At 34.3% G+C, this 26842-nt stretch overlaps 1 protein-coding gene across 10 annotated transcripts; it reads right to left on the bottom strand.

The window, feature by feature from the left end:
• Window positions 1-280: 280 nt before the first annotated feature.
• On the bottom strand, window positions 281-26323 carry ago (F-box and WD-40 domain protein 7). Of its 10 annotated transcripts, none has more exons than XM_073075224.1 (13): window positions 26119-26323; window positions 25677-25754; window positions 22910-22947; window positions 22053-22784; window positions 21614-21700; window positions 19748-19792; window positions 18495-18646; window positions 15765-15980; window positions 12054-12342; window positions 10030-10211; window positions 5968-6193; window positions 5131-5341; window positions 281-4463 (listed from the first exon to the last, which is right to left on the bottom strand). In XM_073075224.1, exons 3-13 carry the CDS (start codon window positions 22934-22936, stop codon window positions 4177-4179), a joined length of 2454 nt encoding a protein of 817 aa, XP_072931325.1. In that variant the 5' UTR covers window positions 22937-22947; window positions 25677-25754; window positions 26119-26323; the 3' UTR covers window positions 281-4176. The 10 variants fall into 10 exon arrangements, with proteins under 10 accessions (XP_072931325.1, XP_072931327.1, XP_072931330.1 ...); XM_073075226.1 differs by having other exon boundaries at window positions 22053-22772; XM_073075229.1 differs by having other exon boundaries at window positions 22053-22441.
• Window positions 26324-26842: the final 519 nt, after the last annotated feature.

The following is a 26842-nucleotide window of genomic DNA, read 5'->3' as shown; positions in this document are numbered from 1 at the left end:
AAAACAATTTATGCATCATTGTCATTATACAATATAATAATTAACACTAAGGATATTTTTATACTCAAGGGTATATTCGACCATTATAATCAAAATACGCACAAATAAACTAACGGACATATAAACTGCACATAAATATAATTATATTTTACAAAATATGAAATTTTCATATTTTTATACCACACTGCCGAAATATGAAGTACATGTATAATTAATGATAGTAATTTTGTGAGTGCAATAAGCACCTCGTCGAACTTTTCACTTATTTTTCTTATTTTATATTATTTTTGTATATCAATACAATTTATAAGTCCGCCAGTTAACATATAATACGACACATTAGGTGAAATCAATAGCGAGTGTGTGTAAACACCTCTTTATTGTCAGAAGATGAACGAGTTGTCTGGTTCGAACCAATTCGAGGGTTTCAGCGCGTGCTCCAGCCGGTCACTTAGCCTTGAAGTAACCATTGTATTCCCAATGAAAGTTTTTTTATCTGAACAAAACCAATATTTTCAGTTGACTGGTGTATTATCAAAATTTATTAAGTAGTTCATTTTAACATTTTATGCATGGCCAATGGATGACCAATATGCAAAATGACTACATATGACTTATTGTAATGAAATTACTTTTATACACCATGTACTCCATTGATCTGTTGCAATGAGGGACACAGCATAAGTTAATTCAAATTTTCTGTGTTATTTTACGATACATGCTAAGTCAGGCTTACTAATAAGGCATCGGGAACCAATATATTCAAGTACATACGACCAGTCGGAGTAATGCCTTCACATTAACCTGCACGCACGACGACTTCTCTAATACACAACATATTAAGTTTTTAAGTACGTTCATAGAGCATTTGAGTGCTCGAAATAGAAAATACTAAAATGTATACAAGCGTCCGCGTCACGGACTAAAACAATAATACATTATATAAAGAGAAAAATCGGCATCCCATCACAAATAATAATAACGCTAGAACCTTAAATAAACATACCAATAACCGTATGATGACACAATTGTGGTTAAGTGTATAGATGTCTAAATCGTAAGTTCTATCGGAGAGTATCATGTATAATTTTAGACCAAAGACAGTCTTATCGGAAGAACGTAGTGACACTCACAAATACATCCCCATCAAAAACATCGATGCAAATGAACACCTCCGAAACATTTAATAAATAGCGTCTGATACATTTTAGGACATTGTAATGATATTAGCATACAGAATATAAAACATAACATTTTAAAGGCATAATACAGTATTAATGTAATATTGAATGTAAGAAACAAAATACCATCTTCTCGAAGTACATTACGAATTTTTGCGCGGTAGGTGCCGATTGACATCGATATTAAAGACTCTCATAACATTCAATAAATGACTGAAACGACAATATGTAAACGTAAATAACATATTTGAGTATTTTTAAACAATAACAAAATCATATTTGTGAAAAAAAATCTAAGCGAGTCTCTAGAGCAGCTTTGCAAGGATCGTAATGGGTTACGCTACACAAAGCTGACATATAAACGGGAATATCCTACAATAATGAATAATACGTCGTTATTTCTCTACATATTCGATACATTGCATTAGGTTCCTAATGGCGCCACTTTATCACGCCTGCAAAAACAAATCCTCATTACAAAAACAAAAAACATCAATCGCTAACAATCACAGACCACATTGCCCAATAGTAGCCAACGCAAAATTTACATTCGACAAATCTTCTGGCATGGTTCATAAATCGGGAATGAGCCATCGATTCAATTCACTCTAAAAGATGGAAAAGGTGACCAGTGGCCTGAATAATACAACGTCGAGATGGAAATAACTCACACATTTTACATATGACAAATACTGTATCACATTTCAGAGATCTAACAAATGTTGAGTAATGAGTCATTGAGTCTGACTTATACAGGACAGGATCTTAATAATCCAAAGTCACGATGGATTTAATTATATAAAAAAGGCCTCACAAAGTGCTATAACTATTTTCGCCTTATAACAGCAGTATAGCACTGTTGTGTTCTACTTGGAAGAGTGTGGAAGATTTACTCCAGGCGTTCACATCTGTGATCGACTTCATATACGACCCCTGTTCAAATTGAAGTCGGCTATTAATAATAGTACATAATATACTCTCCAGTCTGTAGTTTTCAGAAAGCACAGGACGAACTTTTTGAAAATTAATTTCAATCACTTGGAAAATTTTAAATTACCTATAAATCACAATGCTCAAGAGAGAGATAGCGCTAGTTAGCCCTTTGGCTATCTACTTGGGCTAGTTGTTCTGCGGTAACAGCACATGACAAAACAAAACAATAATTATTAATTATAACAAATTCGAATGATCCAAATATTAAAATTGCATGTCTATTAACATTCATTGATATTAGTTATTATTGTTAAAATATATAATATAATTAAATTTACTACTAAAAGATGATTAGCAACTGAGAATTACATAAGTAATAAAAATTAATGTCATACTATACAGGACAAACTTAATTACAAAAATGAAAAGGCACCTTAACGTAATTATATTAACTTAATATATAACATCCGATATCCTCATAACTCTTTGGGACGACGATTCATACAACAAAGTCACAGAAATTTGGCAATGCGAGATGGTAGGGGGCGCCACCACTTTTATCTACTGAAATTCGAATTACACTATAATTTAAAGGACTATATATGTAATAATGGTATAGTATTGGTATCGAATGTAAACAATAGGTAATCAAAGTACACTGCGGATATTTGTATAACGGTCCTTCAACACAAGCACGTGTCGAGCCGGTGGGTAGTCTTTGTATAATCAGTTACACGATCCACTGAGTGCCAACCGCGCGCTGACACGTCCGCCGCTACCTCCTGCGACCTCTTGCTACCTCTCGCAACCTTTTGCGATATATCATTCATCCACTCGCCCGGACTAAATAATGTACGTGTGATACATACACACTATTACATAATTAACCTACTGTCGATAAGATACATACTACGATATATGAAAAACTGAACGATCTTCTAAATATTGACCATTTAGATTTCAAATCCGTAATTTAAGAAGTTTAATATAATACAACATCCGGCACAATTTATGATGTAAGATCATCAGTAACAGGGCACTCCACCGACACAATAAATAGTAATGCGACGATTGTGCATTCTTAGTTCACAAAGGATTTGCTACCCTATGCTATTCATGGTTATCGTGATAGAGATAACGACAGATTAATTTCGCGGTTTTGGTTTACTACTTATCTATAAATACACATATTAAGAATAGATACATATAAGAGTTAAGAATTAATCAAAAACCATATGACTTCTGGTGATCTGTTAGATTTCCATATTCGGTTATAAAAAATATGCATACATTGACTGGTTAAGATTATACGTAATGTCAAAAGTATCTCTACTACTGTCCTTTAAATATTTTATCCTACACTTACAAATTCTAATGAATATTTAGCCCGGGCTTTAAAAATATGCTTAGCTCAAAAATCACGACTGTTTTAGAGTATAGATCGTTTACTATATTAGAAACAACACTTAGTGTTTCAGTATCCATTAACATAATCTTACAAATGCACAATTTTAATCGGATCTTGTTGGGTCTGTTCATGTTGGAAATATTTCTCAATTGGAATTACATTAAATAAAAAATAATAATACTTAACTTACTTAAATATAAAAATTAAATCTATAATTGTAAATAAATATGAGTCATAACATTGTCATCAATAATAATAAAATTAATGAATAATAATAATATTTGAAAGATAATTTCAATATAAAATTATATAAGCAACATGAGTATATTGCAAGATCCGACAAACGAAAAACATGTGCGAGTCATAACTTTTCAGCGGAGATCGTTGTCACGTCACATAACGTGTCCTAAGACATTTGCCTAGACGAACGAGTTCACGGGAACATCTTAAAAATACAAATACAGAAACTGTATTACCTACGCGTACGTATCTACCGCACGAGGTTCCATCCAAGTTCTAGACGTACATAATAACTAATTCAGACTGGTATATAGGTCGAGGTAAGACGCAGGAGGTGTGTAGACAGCGTGCCTAGCAGTGCCAGGGCGCGTACAGGTTGGCGTATCGACGCATCAAGCGCCGGTTGAGTCGATGCTATTCCTCGCACTTGCGACAAGCGCCGGGCACGTCGAAGTCGAGCACGAGGAGCTTGGTCTCCTCAGTACCGTTGCGGGAGCCGACCGCGCAGATGAGCTTGGTCGCGGAGGCGCGGATACGCCACACGACGCCCCCGGAGCCGCCCGAGCTCAGCTCCACCAGGTTGCGGATGAACTCGCCGGTGCGCACGTCCCAAAGCTTCACCGTGCCGTCGTCGGACGACGTGATCACGAAACGGTTGCTCGATTGCAAACACGTCACCGCAGACTGGTGCTTGTTCGGACCTGTTGGATCGTAACACTAAGCTTATACAACGTTATTAATGTACACAATCTGCCTTACGGCTAAATTGAATTTAAGACAATTTTTAAAGACCCATAACCTCTTAACATAATTTTTAACGCTTATTAAACAATGCTGTATTTTAACTTGCACTGGAGATAAATGTATTCCAATTTAACTTTTAATGGAATTCTTTTCTACTGCAAAACTGTTTCGAATTGCCATTACAATGATAGGGGATTTGAGCGCAGCTACAAATAAAACACATGAAATATTCTAAATAGTCAAATTAATATAAACATACTCGGCATATCAGAATGTAAACTTAATAGTCAATAGTATTGTAACACCGTCAAATATAGGGTTCAATTAAATTCATTGTATAAAGGCAGTAACTAAATGTTGCTTCACACAAGATTATCATAATGAGAGACATTCAAATTATTTATAGTCTAGCTGAACCGGCAAATGTTGTATTACCATAAAAATAAAAATTGTTAAGGCTGAACACAACCCTTATCACTTAGAGGTATGTAAAATAGATAGTAGCCGATTCTCTAACCTACTGAATATGCATATAAAATTTGATGAAAATCGGTAAAGCCCTTCCGGAGGAGTATGGTAACTAACACTGTGACACGAGAATTTATATATATTAGATAAACTTACCAGACAGTGTATGAAGGCAATGCCCAGTGGTGATATCCCACACCTTGACAGTAGAATCAGCATTGCCAGACACCAGAATGTTAGAGTGTAGCTCCATGCCGGAGGTCAGAGACTGGTGGCCGGTGAGTGTGTGCTTCAGCTGGCCAGACTCAACATCCCACACGCGGATGGACGTGTCTAACGAGCCACTTACCACATGCACACCATCAAACTGGAAATGTATAAAACAAAATGTAAAATTAAATTGAACAGATACAAGTAGATTATTTGGTTGCATTATAATACACTTCAGATATTTTCTATGTCACATATCGTCAACTATCACATAAGATATGATATTTTTAGATATGTTTATATTTTCATGTATTCTGAGTATGTACTGTACATGAGAACATTATCATGTTTCCACAAACAGGGTCCCTATTCTCATATCTTCAGGAGTAGTAGTGAGAACTACGGACAGGCATTTATTTTAAATTTAGATTCTATAGAACTTGAGGTCAATTACAAAGGTGGTAGAACCCTTTGTGGTTCGACTCCGGCGGCACCACCGCCACATTTATTTCTGTCTTATAACAGCAGTGTTAAGCGCTGGTATGTTCTGGATTGAAGGGTGTGGAAAGGAAGGTATACTTTTCAGAGGCGTTCCAGCTTAGTCCTCAGGGATGGCGGCGCATCTGTGGCCGACCTTCGGTACGAATATCTAATCCTATCTGGAGTCGATTACAGATGTCCATGGGCGGCAGTAGCTACTTACTACCATCAGGTGCACCGCATGCTCGTCTGCTACTCCATATTATAAAAAAAAATACAAGTAGTAAATCGTTACAGGTTTACCTGCAGGCTATAAACGCGGTTGGTGTGTCCGGCGAGCGTGTGGAGGCACTCCCCGGTGTCGGGGTTCCAGACCTTGACGAAGAAGTCGTACGCGCCGGAGACGACCACCTTCCCGTCGTACTGCACGCAGCGCACCGCCGCCAGGTGCCCGACCAGCACGCGCAAGCACCGCCCCTCGGGGATCGACCACACGCGGAGCGTCGCGTCGCGGGAACCGGACACCACTCTGCGAACGTAATGTTTCGTTTAACACGAACTCTCTACCAATCTATTGCAAAAGTAGATGTTATTACCATACGCCATAGATAAGTATAGATATCACACCGCCTTGTAATTGAAGAAAGCCACTAAATGGTGTAAACGGCTGACACTTCTGTCAGCTAATGGCTGTCATGTCTTTTACATGTTTGTAAAAATTTTTCAAACACGAAAATAGATGACAGTGACAATTTTAATTGTCAAAGCTGATTACATTTTCTTTTCAGGAGTGAGTAATATTTACTAATCTATGCCTTACGCTTAAATTATAGCCGAGGGTCGCTTAGCAGCGAATACGATTTGCAATTAATTTCACCTTTGCATCCTTTAGCTTAAATTGTTACAGTGAAAGCATTATTATAATTTAGTAGTGCAGACGCTTTAATGCCTTTGCAAATATGTATTTAATTTTCTATAACAAGAGTAAAGTTGTTTGTAACTTTTAATTAAAAATATTTGACAATTTATATCATATCTATATATTGCTGTCATCGACGACATAATCTGACAATATTATTATTCCTTCCTTTCATATACACTCCCATCCTCCCACTTAATATCTGACGCGTGACCAACGAACTCTGTAAACTTTCATTAACACGCTTTTTTATTCTAATTATATCATATTTAAATATTTTGTAAATTACTAAAAAATCTTAACAACACTCAGCAATTCGCTAGCTAAATTAAAAATATATAATTAGTATTTGAATCCTTACAAATGTTAATTCGTTATAAATTTGTACAAAACTAATCAAGCCAGAACACGCATTAACCAGCAACCTTACAACATCGAAAAGGGTAAATATATAACAACCATTTTTTTGTAAAACGAAATAATTATTTGTTCAGGAAAAAACTCCGAAATTTCAATAAATTTCGGCGATTTTTTTTTTACCGTTAATTAAAACACATTCGCCAGGCAATGATTTTTTTACGAGAATGACAACTTCTTTTTTATTTTAACACTCATTATCGCAAGCTCATCTATTAAAATAATACAAGCCATGCCATGCATCCATATACAACAGGGATAATAAAACAATTACAATTCATAATACAACTGCAACAAATAAATAAAATAAAATAACAAATACCTGGTTTATACAATTTTGACACGATACACGTAAAAATAACAATATAATAACAAAAAAATCGGACCGCCCATGCTATGAAAAGAAAAGAAAACAAAAGTTATCGATCATTTTTGTTTTTTTTTTCTACTTTCTACTCTACTTCTAATCGTATTCAAAACTCAAATAAACCAAGCGTTTGAAGCGCAAGCTACTTGCGACAAGTTAATTAACTAGAGTAAGGTTTCATATTGAAATTTGAAATTTGACATAAATAATCTTTTATACAATCAGAACTGATTAAAATGTTATTTTATTTTTATATAATAAAGAATTATAAAGAATTATAAAACACCAGCTCATAAATAAAAATAAAAAAGACACGCACAGCACAGTATACTCTAATGAAAAATATCATAGAATCAATTTTAGTATCATTGCCATCATGCACCTCTTTCCTTTTTGATGATATTATTGAACACTATTCCATTCTGCTGCCACAATAATGATACTATTTTAATAAAAGTATGTTCCATGCACATTGTTCATGGTAGATAAAGGGGACTGTTGAGTGAGTAGCATTGTCTAGTTTAAATATAGAACAAAAACCTTATTTAAAATTTATCTGCTGCAACAATGTGTGCGACTTCGCTTGCGTGAACTATAGTAATACATAAAATATTGTAATTACATGCATTATCAAATCACACATTCTACGCGGAAATCAATTATGCATTATAACCATACATGTCAAACTTATTAACATTTTGGAATAGTATTAGTAATATTAAAATGGTAATGTAATCCGTAATCCATTTTCGGAGTAATGTACATACATTTACATATATGTGTACGCATTTATTATTCAAATGAGAATTTCCTATTCCAACAAAAAATAATTTTATTGCGTTAAAACACACTGTCAATTTAAAAACATTGATTACCATTACCTAAAGATACTTATGTGTCGGAAATCATTACATTGACGCTCTTATTTGATAACATTCTTTATAATTCGCAAGCCTTGCCGAAAGTCTGTCGGAGTAAATCTAAACTCTGTGGTGGGTCAACGCAGGCAGGTAGAATTTTGGTAAACAAACATTAAACTCTTCGCTCAATGGCCATACAAAATCTGTTTTGAGTCAGTTGCTAGAAGAATTGCGTTTTTGTAACATAGTTAAGAATGATAATTTTGAGTAATTGTGAGCGCTATCGTGTTCATGGTTAGCACTTTTTGTATGAAGCGGGTTGAACCGCAACATAATTGTTATCGAAAAATAATATCAAGGAATAATGTTGAGTAATAATGTCAAGGAATAATATGTGCCAAATTTCAGATTCATTACAACGAAACATTGTATTATTAGTTTATATGCAGACAGCTAAACATGGCCGCATATACATTCTTTTACAAACGTCATTATCATGTCTATTAGAATTAGAAAAAATAGAGGAAGTAATTTATGTAGGTACGTGTGTTTAATTAAATAGCATTTTTATAATTTGCAAAACTAAGTTGTCCTCCAAATAAGTAGTTTAGCGACAGCGTTTAATTAGCTACATTGCCACCTACCTCCCTACGATACTACGCCTAAGAATAAATATTTCAGTTATTAGAAATAATTCGGCACCCTTATTTATATTATACTCCTGAATTTATATAAATTAAGCCCATCCATTAGCTGATCGCTACCGCGTCCCGCTCGCTTAAGTAAATATATAAAAAACTTTTTTTATTTTATTTGTTGCTTTTTTATGGTCCTATGAAACCTAACCCCGATATCTATATTACTACTAACAAATTTTAATGGGTGTACCCAATAACGACGGGCTTTTTTTGTCTTTGTTAGGCGCCAGTAGTAAGGCAATTACTGTTACTTAATCGTTCATGTTGAAGTGCTTTCCCGAAAGCGTCACCCAGAGTAGTTGTGATAAAAATCCTAATATAAAAAACCGAATATCTGCAGAAGGCTTACGGAAATTCGAATCCGAAATCCTGATCAGGAAACCCAACCAGGAAAACGAATGTAAGCGCCCAGCATAACGGAACCTAAGTAAACTTAGCCTGAACTAACCCGATAAAAAACATTATTTTAGCAGCAATACGTTATATTGCACTTATTAGCGTTGTGCTCGTTAAGCTGGACTTTGTCCGTTCCAAAAATCAAAACACCTTTAAAAAGATGTTGCGGCTCAGCACCTTCAGCTGGAGTAGAGCCGTATGTCGCAACAGATTTTGATCGTTCGATCAAGTAAAAACATCCTATTAAGGATTCCGCAAAAAGTTGTCACTCAAACAGAGTTTGGATTTACATGGCCTGTCGATAGTTGAAAACCGTTCTGTTTATTTTGCTACCAACCTTCCACCTCTACCAATTTACTTTAGATCAGCATGATGAAGTGTCTTCTAGGTTATCGGTAGATAAGTATAGATATAGATAAGTATAGATAACTCACCACCTTGTAATTGAAGGAAGCCATTAAATGGCTTAAACGGCTTATAATTCTGTCAGTCATTTAAAGCGCAGTTAAGACACGAAATCGAAGGAAAAGTGCGGAGATATATTGTTATATTCATAAATGATTCAAAAACTACATTTTTTAAATATTTTTCAAACACGAAAACAGACGACAGTGACATATTCAATTGTCAAAACTGATTACATTTTCTTGTTAGGAGTGAGTAATCTTTACTAATCTATGGTTATCGGTTGTCAGACAAATAGTTTACCTGTTCTGGTGAAGATGCATGCAGCGCACGGTAGAGGTGTGTCCCGCCAACACCTTCAGACACTGGCCGGTCTTGGCGTTCCACACTCGCAGGGTGCGGTCGGTCGAGCCACTGATCACCAAGTCGCCAACCATCTGCGAGGACCATACGCCGCCAGAGTGGCCCACTAGCGTGCGGAGACACTGCAAACGAAAAACAAAATAATGTTTAATAAATAAATCGTATAAATTGGAAATATATGCTTCAAAAGTATGTAATAGTGACGCTTTCGCAATATGACAGAATTTATTCTTTAAAAGGTAGAGGAAATACATTTACACACAGTAGCAATAATATACTACTAAGCTTTTTTCGACCTCTTTTGCGGACTTGGATCCAATGATAAGCACATACTTCTGATTTTTCGAGTGTACTAAAAGGGATCTTTCGGATGTGACGTTAGGCTAAACAAAACAAATTCAATATCCAACTTCGGTTAGACATATGTCTATTACACATTAAAATAGGAACTCGTAACCGAAGTTGGATATTAACTACTAGTATTAAAAGTATATACTTTTAATACTAGTAGTTAAGTAGATGAATAAATCTTCGCAATCTATTTAAAATAAATCAAATAGAAGTACTTCTATATTCGCCGATTGTTCTGTTGTTGTTGTGATTGTTCAGTGACGATTTGCAACAGGACATCTCAATAACAAGTGAAACATTTATTCAACGAACGTTGCCTTGCGTAGGTGTAAATTCATGTTTTTTTGTTTCTTGCCTATGAAAGTCAAATTACAGTCCAGTGTACGTCATCACTTATCATCTCAAGGAAAATACTGAACATTTAGAATTACAATTTCTCTTAGTATAAATCTCCTAGATACATTTTCATAGATAGGACATTGAAATTGCAAGATTTTTGGTCCTAATACATAGTTAAGTATTTGTTCCATAAATTAATTGGACTACAGTTAACAATACAAAAGATATGTATTAAATCTAAAACAATAAAAACTCAACAAAATGTAAAAAATACGCTCACATAACTAATTTTATTACACACAATTTACCTCATACTATTTCATATTTCTGGTTAGTTTGGATATATGTAAAAGCAGGTGAAAATGAAAAGTTTTATAATGAAAATGTGTGCACAAAGACAATTATGTAAGAAACTGTAATTGTATTCCTCACCATAACCATGTAACCCATGACTGTCGTATTAGTACCTACTGGTTCTTTCTCAGAACGATAAGGCCCTAGTCCACAATCCTTGCTCTTGGATTGATAAACGTCATCCATATGTCAAACTACCGAAGTCCCTAATGCACATCCAAAAACACCATTATTTAGTAAAAATATATCTTTATGTAATGGTATGGATATTAACATTATCCTTTGAAGAGATGACAACAAAGATTCATTATTGATTCAGTAAAACTATATGGCTATTAATAATGTCCACATTTCCTCGGAACAGCGAAATACATAGCGTGAGTTATGGTGGAAACATACCGCCGTTTTCGATAAACCGCAATTAAAAGAATCACAAACCAATTTGACAAAAAAGCTAAATAGATTTTTTGTATTTATTATTCCAAATAAAGCAAAGGAAAGAATAAATACATGCACATCAACTAAAAATTCTGATTTATTCTACATGTAATGTTCTACAGTGTTCCTATAAATATGATAATATCAGTTGATAGTTACAATGAAGCTCATAGATAATTGATATATTTTTCACACTATTCAAGTTACGACTACACTTATAATAATGACAACATTACTCAAAAGTGTAGTTAGTATAATATATAGATAATTATGTAGCAAAAGATATTCTATCTGATGTGACATCTGTAATCATCTGTAGGTAGGATGGGAGTCCCGCTTGGGGTCTGCCACAGATGTATTTCTACCCTTGAGGACAAATTAAAATACTCCGTATAAGTATCTTTTACTCACCACATCCTTAAAACCAAAATATAGCAGCGCTTAACCCTACTACTCCCCCTGAATTAATATAAACAGCTTACCTTGCCAGTGATAGCCGACCACACCTTGAGCGTGGTATCATCGCTGCCGCTGAGGATGCGGTTCCCGTAGAACTGGAGACAGGTGATGACGTGGTCGTCATGGCCCCGCATCACGATGGGGCTGTGCACGGGCTTGTGGAGCCAGTTGTCCTGGATGAGTGACTGGCGCATGTACGCCGCCTTCCAGGGGCTGGCGCAGCGTGGCAGCGAGCGCGGCATCTTCTTCAGCGTGGTCAGCCCGATGCGGCGACACTGCTCCTTCCATAGCAAGTTGTCGTCTGCTAAGAACCTAAAATTGTTTTAAGAGTGATTAATTATTTTGTTCCAATAAATATTGTATTACGTAATACTCTGTGACAACTTTTATCACCTCTACGCACCGTAAATTTATCCCTAGACTGCTTTCCCTCCATACATATGAAAGGAAGCTTAGCTAAGAAAATGTCTCAAATCCATTAAAGGAATTGCTCGATTTTTTGCTTAGCACTGGTGGAAAAGGTATCGAAAAAAGTATTAGTATACGATAGAAATGTTCAAACACTTTCGTAGTTTAGCTTTTACCTCGCGTACTTCTTAACTACCTCGCTCATCTCTGGTAGAAAACAGCCTTACATTCTAGAGCTAATGTTTAATGTATAGCCATGGAACGGTCGCAATATGTTTTCGTGGTAGACAGCTGTGAATACCGATTTTTTATGTACATTTATGTGCATTTTGATGTTATCCCATTATGCGCTACCAACTGTTCTGTAAACGATCAAAACAAGATATTTGTCAACTTTCAAACGACGCAAATACGTCGAAATTTCCTCATCTGGCTATTTTTACATTACGTGAGGGTACAGAACTTTTCACCAGAAAAGTTTTTTCATAAATTTATCAGGTTTCACCCTTCAAAGGACTTGCCCAATTATCGGATCTTCTGTACATAAATAAATTTAGATGGTGGATGTGGAAATTCATTTTTAAGGCTATAAATTATAATCTTTACCCGAAATTTCTTTATCCTTCCAATTTTTCTTATTGTTTAGACAAATAAAATAAAATGTAATAAGTTCTTTAGGTTCTCTATACTAATATTATAAAGAGGAAAACTTTGTTTGTTTGATTGTAATGAATAGGCTCAAAAACTACTAGACCGATTTTAAAAATTCTTTCACTATTCGAAAGCTACATTATCCACGAGTAACATAGGCTATATTTTATATGAAATATATTTGATAAATAGATTTTGAGGCGGTACAAAGTTTGCCGGGTCAGCTAGTCATGAATAAATCAAAAACTATTAAGAGTTTAGTAATTTAAGAAGTTTGTTATTTTTTAATACTAATACTTACTTTAAAGTCTATAACACGAAAACACTTAAAAAATAACCTTATATTTTTTCTCCTGAAATGTAGGTCTAAAATCTAAGGTCTTACAAGCTCTCATTAATTTTGGATAGAATTAAGACTAAGCCTTTCTTTAAGACCCTCTACGGACTACGACTAAATTTATTTCGTCGAAAACAAAAGTATCCCTGAGGTAACTCAACATTAGTCATTAGTCATTTTAAACATTAACCCTATAAATAAATAAGAGCAGTCCAACATGTTAGAATCCATTGTCGGCTAGGCAAAAGCCTAACAAAGTAAAATTTAAAATTAATGTTTAGTACCGCCGAAGTTTTTTTTAAACCACGTACTTACCGCCTACGGACACTGCAGTTGCATTGTTTGTAGATACCTCTATAGGTAGCTTATCTATATAAGCGTTTATAATACCTACGTGTATTACAAGGTGAACGCTGATTCGTGTTCATACTGGTGTCATGTTACGGTTATGTTACACTGCAGGTAAGTCGTCGGTAAGTGCAGTGTTATATGACAATAATTGCTGCAATCTTGAAATTATCCTCGGTAATGTTGTGTGAAAGGACATCGCGAGTTGATTATATATATGCTCAAACACTAAATATAGGTATTTGCCAGCACTTTAAAGAGCCATTGTTCGTTTGGTTTGAAGACAAATGAGGACTTCTAATCTACTTCTAAAATGTACCTAACAACGCATTTTTTACAGATTTCAGAAAGGACTATTATGGTATGCTTTACAGATTTCTATAGCCGACTATTTCATTTGGACTGGGAACTGCATTTTAATAAAAAAATCTGCATAAATATTGCTCTAACAATGTAATGTCGCGATATTATTATAAAATTAGGCATAATAGTCACATTTTCTATACAAGTAATGTTTTTGATTTATAATTGAATATCGCGTTACATTTTCTACTTATAAGCAACAATCCTTACTTATACATATTATAAATCCGAAAGTAACTGTCTGTCTGTCTGTCTGGTTGTCTCTTCTTCACGCCCAAACCACTGAACCGATTTTAATGAAATTTAGTACAAAGATAGTCTGAGACCCGAGAAAGGACATAGGATAGTTTTTATCCCGCAAATCCTACGAGAACTAGGGATGGCGATTTAAGATCGATTAATCGGAGAATCGATTTTTTGGGCCCAAAACATCGATTATTTTAATCGATATTACTACGGATTTAATCGTAAACTATGCATTTGATCAAGTGATGATCTTTAGCAAAGTTGAAGGTACGAGTTTTCAGTTTTATGTTTGTTAGTATGTTATATTATTTTCTTTTAAACGCGGGCGAAGCCGCGGGCAAACACTAGTTGTTTATAAAACAAAGTTCCGTATTTCAAAAAAAAAATAGCTAAACTTAAAATATGTCGGTTTCATTTCAAATGTGAGCGCGTTGCTATATGTTGTGAGTAATTTTACTTTTCCGTTTATTTATGTATATTGTTGTATACGTACATAGATACCTTTGCTTGTAATTGTAGCAAGCATGTCGTACCTAAAATACACACACTCCAATGATCGACCATCCTAGTTCAAACACGAAAGGAACAAAGGAACCCTATATATAGGCACCAAGAAAAATCTCAGTGTCAATCTACTTACTACAATAATGATTTTCTATCTACGGTACCAATTAATGTAGTCCTATGGCACACGAAACCTTATAAAAGAAACGGAAGATGGTTGTTTTTTTGCTGTTTTAAAGTAATTTACACCTGCGCAAATTGTGATCGGTCAAAAGGAACGGCGAAGGTATTCTGTGAATTGCGCGCGGATACCAGATGTCACAAAACGTGACGGGGGCGGCTAAGCGGAAGATCGTGGTACACATGTACGCGACTACCCTGTCACACGACCCGCCTTGTTTATTCTAACCGAATGTACAAATCTTGCAACACGATACACAAAACAGTCTGCGGTGACAGTGACCGCACACAAAAAAGACACCGAACAACAAAGAACTTTATTTTAGGACTACACTTTAATTATGATAAGAAACTTGACCAGGACTTGAACTGTTACTACTCAGATTATTTTAATTCGCTTTAAAAAATATTAAGCAAGCTGTTTGTGAAAGTCTGTTACTAACCGTCTATTTTAATCTCCCTACTGTAAAAAACGTCTCATTGTACCAAGTCAACCAGACAAAGTTATTCATAGATAAAAATCTATTTCGGACTTCTATTTTAAGAATACAGAGCACATATTAATTTCACATACTATTTGGGTCTTAAATAATTACATTTTTGAAGAACATCTTCACAACGGAAATATAAAGTAAAAAAAATGCAAATTACATCATATAATTTAGTAACGTTAACACAAAGAGAGTCACTGGCTTACCTCCAATAGCGGCAAGTTTGAGCAGCTCGCAGCAAATCCTTAGGCTGCAGGTAGCCGAGCACGGTGAGGGCCAGCTCCTTGGGAAGCAGGGAGATGAAGTCCCGCTGGAACAGTGGCTCGATCGACTTCATCATGTGGCGAACGTGGCTAGCGGCGCACCGGTTGATCAGTGCATCTATTGCCTGAATCTTCTCCCCGTTGGACCATGATTGGAATCTGCAACAAATTTATACCCGGCCATTGCGTGACATAAATTGTTTTTGATTACACATCGACTCCTCAAATTGGTTTAAGTGGACGCCGAGCCGGCAAATGGGCTGATATTTGCAGCGATAGGATACTCGGTTATTTATTAGTTATTGGTTGCAGCTCTGGACGTGTCACACGCGTTACGTGTCCAACGGAGTTGTTTACGATCTAGACAAGTTAGAATATAAGGATCCCCGAACCTTAACGCTGACAATATTCAAATTGGCGCGCAGCGTCGCTCCTGCGCATAATCCGATAAACTCAGATAACAAATATGATGCCTGTGTATCTTTTTAGGCGTGTACAGATTATCCTAGTTCATGTCTAGGTGTCACTAAGTTCGATAACTTAGATACTTAAATGCGTGGTGGGAAGCTCGAGTTAGTGAGGAATAGATTATTTTTTTTAATATTCAACTGATTATTGTCAGGGGATTATCAACGGTACGTAAAAGTCCAGTATTTTTTTAAATACTTAGTAAATTAAAAATAGAAGACAAGGCGTACATATACATGGAGAGACATCTGTGTAAACAGTGATAAGGCTTTGATAATATTAAGGATAAATGTTGTATCTGGTGTGTTTCTGTTCGGTTGTTGATAATTGTGACAGAGTATCTTAAAAGTTGCGATTATGAAACGATTTCTTAGAACAAGTGTACAAAGACCGGGGTCTCATTTCGTAACTTGTGGTTATCTTGTTGCCTTGTTTTCAAATGCAAATAGGTATGCAAAAAAAATCCAGATTAATTTTATGAATATCGCAGGCCAATAGAGAATTTGGAAAGAATAAGCTGACTGTATAAAGTAAGTATTAAATTCCAATAGCATTAAATGGATCAGAAAGCCGCCATCGACATAGAATGGCCACAGCGTATACCTGGATTCGTATATATGGATTCTATAAAAAGCATCATAAATCTTTGATTTTTTTTAAAGTGGGGTGAGAATAATGAAAGGATATAATATACAGTTCGTAAGAAAAAGGCAAACATTCTAAGCGAGGGATCCTATTGTCGCCGCGGCCCAACGCTTTCTCATACATTGTGTACATTTACAACTGAACTGACCCATTTTGTGAGACGTATTGTTGTTGTACAGAATGAAACTCGTTCTCTCATATTGTTAATGTTCACTTCGGTCTCTCAGTACTGCAGTCATGACAATAGCTTGTATGAGACTGAAACTATTCTTCAATATGATAGTTAGCATCGCAATTATGCAATTAGGCGAGTCACCAGTGTCATTTCCGATGCACGTCACCTGACTATTAGCACGTCGTGTCTGTATTGTGCATCGTTGATGGACAGACGGACGGAATACTGCATTTGACAAGAAAATGATAGCATTAATTCGATGCGTTCCGTAAATAGGTTTGTGAAGAGTATGTCCCCTTTACTACATTACATTAACATACTGAATGCCTTATTGTATTGTAGGTGCGATCGTTTCAAGTGATATACAAGCTTGTGTTAAATCAACTTTATTCAACTCTACTACTACTAATTACCACTACTACACAAAAAACTTTCTTGTTAAAGGCATATAGTGTGCGCCGGGTATACCAGCGCGTGTTAACCTGGAGGTCGCAGACCCTTGGTGGTCCATGAGACAATGTTAAGGGGTCCGTAATTATACCTAGAAAAATGAAAAAATATTTAACTACTTATATATACATACATAAACTAAATAATTACTTACTATAATAATTAATTTATAAAACTACATTATCTAAGATAACATCTAAATAGAAAAATGATTATAATTTTAAAATACGAAATTACTCCTCAAAATTAGCCAGGTTGGCTAATATGGAAACTAAGCATTGCTTAGTAGATTTCACACACCTTTGGGAATGTTATGACTTAGTGAGTCAGTGGCATGTAGGTTTCTTTGCAACGTATTCTCAAGTCGTAGATAAACAAGTATTTTAAGTCCAAAACACAAATTCGAATCCAGACCGTGGGTGGTCGAAAATTAGTATGAGGAGTATTTCTATCACCTTGTAGAAAGCTAACAAAGTCACAACAAAACTTTGCTAAAGAATATGGCAAATATATTAATCAGAACATATTACTTAGATAACTTGTTCCCATAAACTGTTAAAGAAGTAACCGCCTCAACAGGGAAATGGAAATTACAATTCTTGAAACGACGACAGACAGGAACTTATAACTTATATTTGAACTTTCCCCGTTGTCTTGATATTAAAAGTATTTTTTACTCAATTAATACAAAAGGAAAAGAGCTGTCATAAAATGATAGGACAGACGATATTATGATAAGTAATTTAAAAGTTATGAGGGAACCGATGAATAAACATTCCCATATTAATACATACATTGCGGCCAAAATCATCACCCTCGCTCGCCTAGCCGCAGTCGAGTAAAAAGAGCTCCGAGTTTTCCAAAACCTTGCACCTTGCCGTACAAAATACTACAAAATTAGGGCAAAAATGACCTAGGGTAACGTCACAACGTACCTATTCAACCACTGACGGAGCTCGGGGGAACCGGGCACGTTGTTGGCCTGCCCCGCGTGCGGGTTGCTCCAGAGGTCGTTGGTGACCAGCGATCCGTCCGGCCGGAACTTCTTCGCCGACTGCGGCGGCGGCGGCTCGTAACGCCTCTTCCTCTGTAAACGTTCACATACTAAACATATCGTCATCGACACCAAATACGTAATTTAAAGCCTCTCTAACAATGTTAAAGACGTTTGTACCTATATAATACACACAACTCATGCACGTGCATATGGTGCCGATTACGTTCAGCAAATCTTGACATACGACACAGAAAAATTAAAACCAGACGGCTACAAGTAGCTCTACATATAAAAAGTTCTTATCTGCAACACTCATGAAATGTTACGTGGCGCTTAAGACACAAGTGTACATTAAGTAGGGCTTGAATGTTCAGCGAGACGTCATCTTTCTTTTTTTGGTCCAAGATTACTGTGAATTTATAACATTCACAGTAATCTTAGACCAAAGAGATATATCTTATATCTCCATCATCATGTTTAGATTGGGTAATCAAAATTTAGGCACTTGTAACGTGTGTAGAAATGCCCTGTAAGAACTAAGCTTTATATCCGAAAATCTGATAAATCTTCGAATAAAATATATTGTGTCGCTATTAAAAAGTATCTAATGTGAAGGGAACCATTAAAACGGTTTAAAATAATTAATAAGACCTTGATGTAATAAAGTTCAACGTATGAGAAATGTAAATGCAAACCATCTTGATTATAATTATATTATTCAATTAACTACAATTATTTCTAAGATGCAATTTACTATTAATAGATCGATTACAATGTTATACCCTGTCATTGTCCTGAATACGTCTACATACCCATTTACTTTAAGAGCATATTGTAATTGCAATTTATTTTCCACATTAAAATTGTATGTAATTTGTACACGTAAATAAGTTTTATCGATTTGTAAATAACTAAACAAATATGTTATTATATTAGCACGAAAAACAGTTGTTAGCAAGGTCGTTGCTATATTATTGAATTAAATTAATTTGATCAATGAATTGCAGAGTTGTACTCGTCCAGATATATTATATCTAAAATGTAATCGCTTAAAAAATAAATCACACAAGTGAAATATCGTACGTACTTAAAGCGTGCTTAAAGGTAATTTTTTTCTATATTCAATACTTATCATTAAAGTGCCAAGATTACACACATATTAAAAAAGTTTTTGGAACACATAAAACTTACCCATAACCTTTCGTCCGGCTCCGGTTCATCTTCCTCGTCATCATCCTGCAACGAATTTTTTTTCTTTAACATTTTTCTACAATAATTATGATCCTCTATGGCGCTAATATTATATATACGACCAACAATTATGCTAAATAATTTTTATTCCAATTTTCCCAGTATGATTCTGTTTATTTTTTTAAGACGAAGTCGCAAAAGTGTATCGGTCGAGTTTACAATACCGAATCAATTATTAATGTATTGACGATCCACCGCGATTCGTACTTTGTACACGCAACGTGATACCAATGGCGGAGCCATCTTCAGTATCAATATTTCATAAGCACGTGTTTTTCATCGTCACAGGAAAAGTTACGTACCTACGCAAGAGTACAGATAGGAAGACAATTTTAATCAATGCTAACTGAAAAATTGTAGTTATTTCGTAAAAATAATATGGTGTTGAGGTAGTGACGCGTCCATGACAGACTTCATGTAAAACTAATTTCATCTTGGATTTATTAGATGTCCTTGAGCTGAAGTTGCCACTTACTATCATGAAGACCGCGTACTCGTTTCCTACTTCTATCATATAAAATTAAAATAAGTAAGAAACGAACAGAAGAGTTTACAGAAGTTTTCTTTCTAGAAGAGTTTTCTATGTTATGCTAACGTTGATGATACTAAACACTGTAACTAAGATAAAATGTATATCTTTTAAGACTATATATCTAGTTTATTTTAGAATTGAGTTAATATTTGGTTACATAAAACGTACCCACATACACCCTATCCATCTATTAAATTAATCGTATAATGACAATTAATGTATTTCCATTATTATTTATACAGTAATAGAGCTTAATACATAGTAAAGCTTTAAGATCTATTTTTCATAACAAAAATATATGTAAAATCTGTTATAAAACACCGAAGATATTTGTAAGAATTTAAAATAATGTTTTGTATTTATTCATAAAATAGTATATTTAGTAAAATACTATTAAAAAGCATACCATACAACATACTGTGTGACACAAATTTAATGTGGAAGGTTATCTCTGAAGCTAAAATGTCAATATTTGGTATATATATGACACAATATCGATAACCAAGTGATAACATTAAATTGTTATATGCAGTGTAATTTAATATACATGACGTACATATATGATTACATTTAAAAATATATTTTTTACAACATAAAAGACACAGATCATAATTATAATTATGTACTGTTCATCCTTTATGTCTGGATTTAATTAATGAGTGTAGAATATTTACTAGCAAGTGTACCCGATTGCTACTTCCTGTAAATTGAGAAAATGTGAAGAGGGTAAACGATGTCGCGGTCATAAACTTGTCTAGCGTTACATAAACATCCAGTTGGATCGACAATGTCTTGCGTAAGTACACTGGGGTACCTATTTAAACAATTTATTAATGTCCCACTCCCTCCTATCTGCTGTACCTATAAATATAGTATGTAGGTAATTTACTCGTAAAACGGTCACGTTTTATAGTGGGGATTTTAAACTTAGACAGAATTGCAAAGAGCGTAACTGCAACTCGATATAACATGGATACTATAAACGTAAAAAATAAAATACTATATGTGTAATACTACTAATATTATATATGTATATCATATAATTAATCATTATGTTAAAGTAAAAATAATAAATTAACTAGACCTACATTAATGGTTTTATGAAAAAGGGTAATCTTATAAAATGTATGTATTATGATTGTTAATTTGTACTAAAATGTTCATTTTATATTATAGTAACACGTAACGTTTTTGACACACTTTTTAAATTCATGAAGTATCATGTCAAATCAAGGCCCTGTGCACATAATATAAGGGATACAAAGTTCTCTCACCTCGTGAGAAGAGAGACAAGTGCACCAAGCCTCTTCATTCACGTCGTCGTCGTCGGAGTCGTCATCGCCGTCGCAGTATCGATAGCTCTAGAATATTAAAAATTGTTACCAAGTATATGGATTACATTTTCTATCATGTCTGATAAAAAAATCTTACCAATATTCAAATTGGTTTTGAATGTTGGCAAGCATTTGAGCTACCATGGATACCATTGGAGAATACTATTGTTGGTCGATGAAGTAACGCTTGAAACATTATTTGCAAATGAAGTAAGTGTGCTCATAAAGTCATTTAAAATGTATCCAAAACATACTTTCTTTTACACATAGATCTTTTAATTTACCTAATGCAATTACATAGTTAAATTCAATTAACTAATTGCATCTAGTAAATTAAACAAGAAATGTAAATACAAGGTGATTTCTGAAAACATCTCACCGATGACTTGGAGCTTCCAGGTTCATTGTTTCTGCTGCTGCGGTCGAGACCAAGCAGCTTGTCGGCGTTCGACGTCGACGGCACGCTGTCCGAGCTGCTGCTGCCGATGCTGGAAGCGTTAGAGCTCGTTCTCGACTGACCGCTTACACCGTCCATATCTGTGTCATTATCACAACAGTTCTCCATCAAGTCTGCCTTGTAAAGCTTTCCCTTAGGGAAGTTTTTCTTTTCTTGCACCCCACTATTCAACAATTTCTGCATGAAATCCTCCTTCTTTGGCTCCTCTCTCGGGTACGTAGGCACACGAGAATGAATCATGTTCTTTATAGTGACATTGCTCCCCTCAAAATCGTTGTTCTTACTGCATCCAGGCAGGCTCAAGTCGTTCCCTATAATATGGGATAGAGTAGATATTGCTTCAGAACTGGATGCCAAGCTAGAATTCGCACTGGAAAGGCTAGCAGAGTAATGTGGATTGGATGGTATTTCATCATCAACTATCATACCTGAGCAGTGTTTTATTATTAGGTTCTCTTCCTCAAAGTCTTCTCGTTCGAGGTCATCTATTTGATGTCTCTGATGACAATGACCATTTGACTTGTCTACCATAATGGTGTCCCTATCAGTCTTACTCTCTGTATTATTATCGAACAAGAGCCTGCTCCTTTCATACATGTCACAATTGGAATGAGAACATGATGGTTCCATTCTTAATGTATTCTGTAATTTTATCTAGAATAGTTAAAAGAAATATTTTTTGTTTAGAACTTTCATTTCAAAGCTAATTGCAATTAATGCATAAAATCAAAATATTGACAACAAATAGTTAGAACAGTATCAATAGTAGTGTAACTTACGTTTAAATTCCAATTGTGGTTCTGCATTGGCAGAGTGCCTGCAAAGAAGAAATATCAAAAATTACTGTATATCTAGAAGGCCTTTTCTTCCAATAAAAATGTAAGAAACATATATTTTATTTATTAATAGAAATACATTTAAATATATAACTAAAAATAAAAAAATAACAAGTTACATTTCAATAAGCCATTCACATGCATAACTTGTGGACAATGTTAAATGTGAAGAAGGAAGGAAAATTATATTATTAAATTTTAATGAACATCACAATGCATTATACTATATACATAAGTAACATCTTTGGCTTAGAACCCATATAGACAACCTACTAAAGAAAGAGAGATGCCAAGAAAAGTAATTTCATGCCAATTTCTCTTCAAATAAGCGGCCTTAAGCTGCCCCTAATCTCATATTAATTGGTTACATACATAGTTGTTACAATTTCATATTCATTTATGTTGCTATAAATATAATTATATTTCATAGCTAGATGTAAAATGATCAAAATATATATATGAGAATTAAATTATTAATTTACGATAAGGCTTGACAAAATTGTGAAAAAATCATTATATTATATCAATAATGTAATACTAAAGATGATTTCATGTTTCTTTCCTATGGGTTGAAAAGAAATGATCTTCGTTTACGGATCGTATCGGAATGTACATATTTTGAATTTTTCATGTCACATACCCTGTTATTATAACTCAAATAATATTTGTATCACCTATATCTTTTTAAGGATACCAAGTCGAAGTAGTGGATGTGAAAAGTGATTAAGAATGATAAATCGGCCTAATCCTATTATATCATTGGTAATACCTACATAGCAAACATTTTGAGGAAAAATGTATTATACAAAGAAGTTGTTGTCATTGATTAAAGAAAGATGCAATAGTTACATACTGACTTTATATTTTCTTATTTATTTTTCACTAGCTGACCTGGCAAATGTTGCCATATAAATAAAAAATGTTAAGGGTGAACAATAGATAGTAGCCGATTCTCAGATCTGATGAATATGCATATAAAATTTAGTGAAATAAATATAAAGCCGTTTCGGAGAAGTCCGGTAACTAACATTGTGACATGACAACTTAATATATTAGATAATACTTGTTTCATAATATTAATAAATAATCATCTATAAAAATATAGCATTTCATTAATTTGTGTAACAATTTGAATACAAAAGCTATGTTGCATTGCCAGGCTCATCAACTTGGTACTGGATGTCAATCGATAAAAAGTATGAAGGTCAGCAGCACTATTATGCACACATACACATACCAATTTTGGGAATGCGTTTAATCTGACAATGTGTATCTTTGACATCCTATATCTATGAGTACAATACTATTTAAGAGTGTACGATGAGTACAATACTATTTAAAAAATAGGCTTTATTTATTATTGGGGAAATTAGAGCAATACTGGGAGAAACAAAGCAGACATATACTTTTTGAGATGTAAGTGGTGCTATTTATTCCACACAAAGGATCTTGTTGTAGAGACAGGATGTTATTTTCTTTAATACATAGTAAACGGTGTTAATTAGATTATAATTTGTCTCGAGAGGGACACACTCAATCAATATCATTATAAGGGAATATAATCTTTTCCATAAACAATTTAGCAAACAATCAAGTAATGTAAATCATGTATGCACAGTTATGTTGAATAATAATATTTAATACATATTAATAATAGATTGTTTTATTTATTAAAATGATCCAGTCCTAATATTATAAAATCTAGGATCAAATATCAAGTGCAATTTGTGTTCGTCAACAATGTTTCATAAGAAGCCAAGCTGAATATTGAAATAATATCTTCATGTAATTGAAAGTCTTTGTGTGATATAATGAGCGAGTCAAACTTACACACAGAGGTTCTGTTTTTACCCTTCCAGTATACCCTACAATGGTGAAATTGTTATAATTTGGTTAAATCAAATGTATAATATTAATTATAAATCATTGGGTTAAAATAATTTGATGCTTTGTTAAGTATATTTAGTAGTATATTTAGTATGTTGTTAAGACAACATATAAAAATTATGTGCAACATGTGTGAATAAAATATTGAAATTATACACAAACTACTATTTGTTGGCTCCATATATTGAATGGTATTATGAATTGTATTAAATAATTAATGGCACTTTTAGTGATTTAAAACAATCTTCATATCTTGTACCTCTCAGTTAATGTTATATCGACTTTGAAAACAACAGTTTGCTTAACATTTATTGTTTATAATTTTTGCAACTTAGAATTTTGACTTAGTAGAACTTTTTGATTAAATAAGGTAATGTGCACAATACTAAATAGTGCAAATATTAGTTCTTAAGTAAGCATTGTAGGAATTTTGTTAAGCAAAGAAAAATAATTTCACTCAAGTATTTTAACATAATGTTTTATGGTCACATTCACATAAAGTAAGATTGTTTAATGGCATTAGATAGCAAAACAAACAACCAAAGAGTTTATTAATTAAAGGTAACAAACAAATTCACACTATAAGTGCCATGTGCACCATTAAAAATCAATATGTATGATGAAACTCATTCAACAGAAATATAATAAGGCTACATCATCATAATACTAAAATAAAGACCAAATGCATAACTAAACAATAATGAGCAGTCCAAGGCCATGCCAGCACTGGCTGTCTGCTTTGCCACTGTCACCATCAAGGCCAAATCTAAATCATATGTTTCACTTCTTGCCACTAATATAATAAAGTTCACTCGAAACTCACAGTATCGCCGCTACGTCCAATACCAAACACTGTTGCACACTCTACAATCAACACCAATTCGTCACGTATTCACGCAGACTGCATACAGGAAACGGCGAGCCATGTGTAGGAAAATTAAAAAAACGACATCGGCATAAAGGACTCCGAGCGTGAGAATATTTTTTCACAAGGCGCAGGATTCACATGCATCCGTGCGCACAAAAAAACCACTGGCGATAATTATCCACGATTCGCTGTTAAATTGATCGCCCCTCGTAATAAAAACCACACGGCCCAGACTATGACCTATATGCGATAGGAATATCTAGATGCGCAGAACTTGGACCTGAACGAATAGCTATATCTGGGATTTTGAAAGGATAAGGTGTGAAAACATAAAAAGTGGAATGGGAAACTAATTACGTATCCCACGTCCACTCCAAAACATTTGCCACAGACTCACCTGAATCGTATCTAGAATGCTGACGATGTCATCAGTTTTATTCTTTACTGTTTGTTACAAAAACATGTTAATTAATGATTTAGGGAAATGACTCTATCTACCTATTTCACGACAAACACCGTGGTCGGCCATGGGCCATCGTCAATGTAGAGAATTTAGTCTCAATATTTTAGTGTGTGTATTATCTATGATAGAGACGATGTTGTATAGTCTATGGATAGAAAGATAGGGATGATGTTGCCATGCTTGAATTTGTTGCAACTGTATTCATGCCAAAAACTATAAACTATATAAAGTAATAAGTACTATGGTTGATTTTAATAATTATTGATATAACTGGATATAACATTTACTTCAAGACTGAGGATTTTCTTTTCAAATTTAATTTTGTTTCACTAGTTACTATTTATTTAATGTTTTTTTATTTTACTTTACATCAGCCGTTCTCCGACTGCCAGGCATTTGCTGACAAACTTCAGCGACACTCTTTTGTCGCGTCGTTTCTCAGGTTGTTCTATACAAATAATAATGAATTATGAAATTATTAATGAAAGTCCGAAAACGCCTTCCGCCTACTTGGCACGTCTTCCTATGCGAAAATAAATAAAAGCTGAACAGGAATTCGGGGTGAACATGAAGGCCTACTGCCCCGGAACTTCTACAAGACGAGGCAATACAATAAAAATGTATGAACCTGTCTTGATTTCAAATAAATATTATTAAT

The sequence above is a fragment of the Epargyreus clarus genome, unplaced genomic scaffold, assembly GCF_041222505.1.
Source record: "Epargyreus clarus isolate Ecla_fem2 unplaced genomic scaffold, WU_Ecla_fem_2.2 ptg000007l, whole genome shotgun sequence".
Taxonomy (NCBI): Eukaryota; Metazoa; Arthropoda; class Insecta; order Lepidoptera; family Hesperiidae; genus Epargyreus; species Epargyreus clarus.
This window is presented reverse-complemented; position numbering and strand designations above follow the sequence as displayed.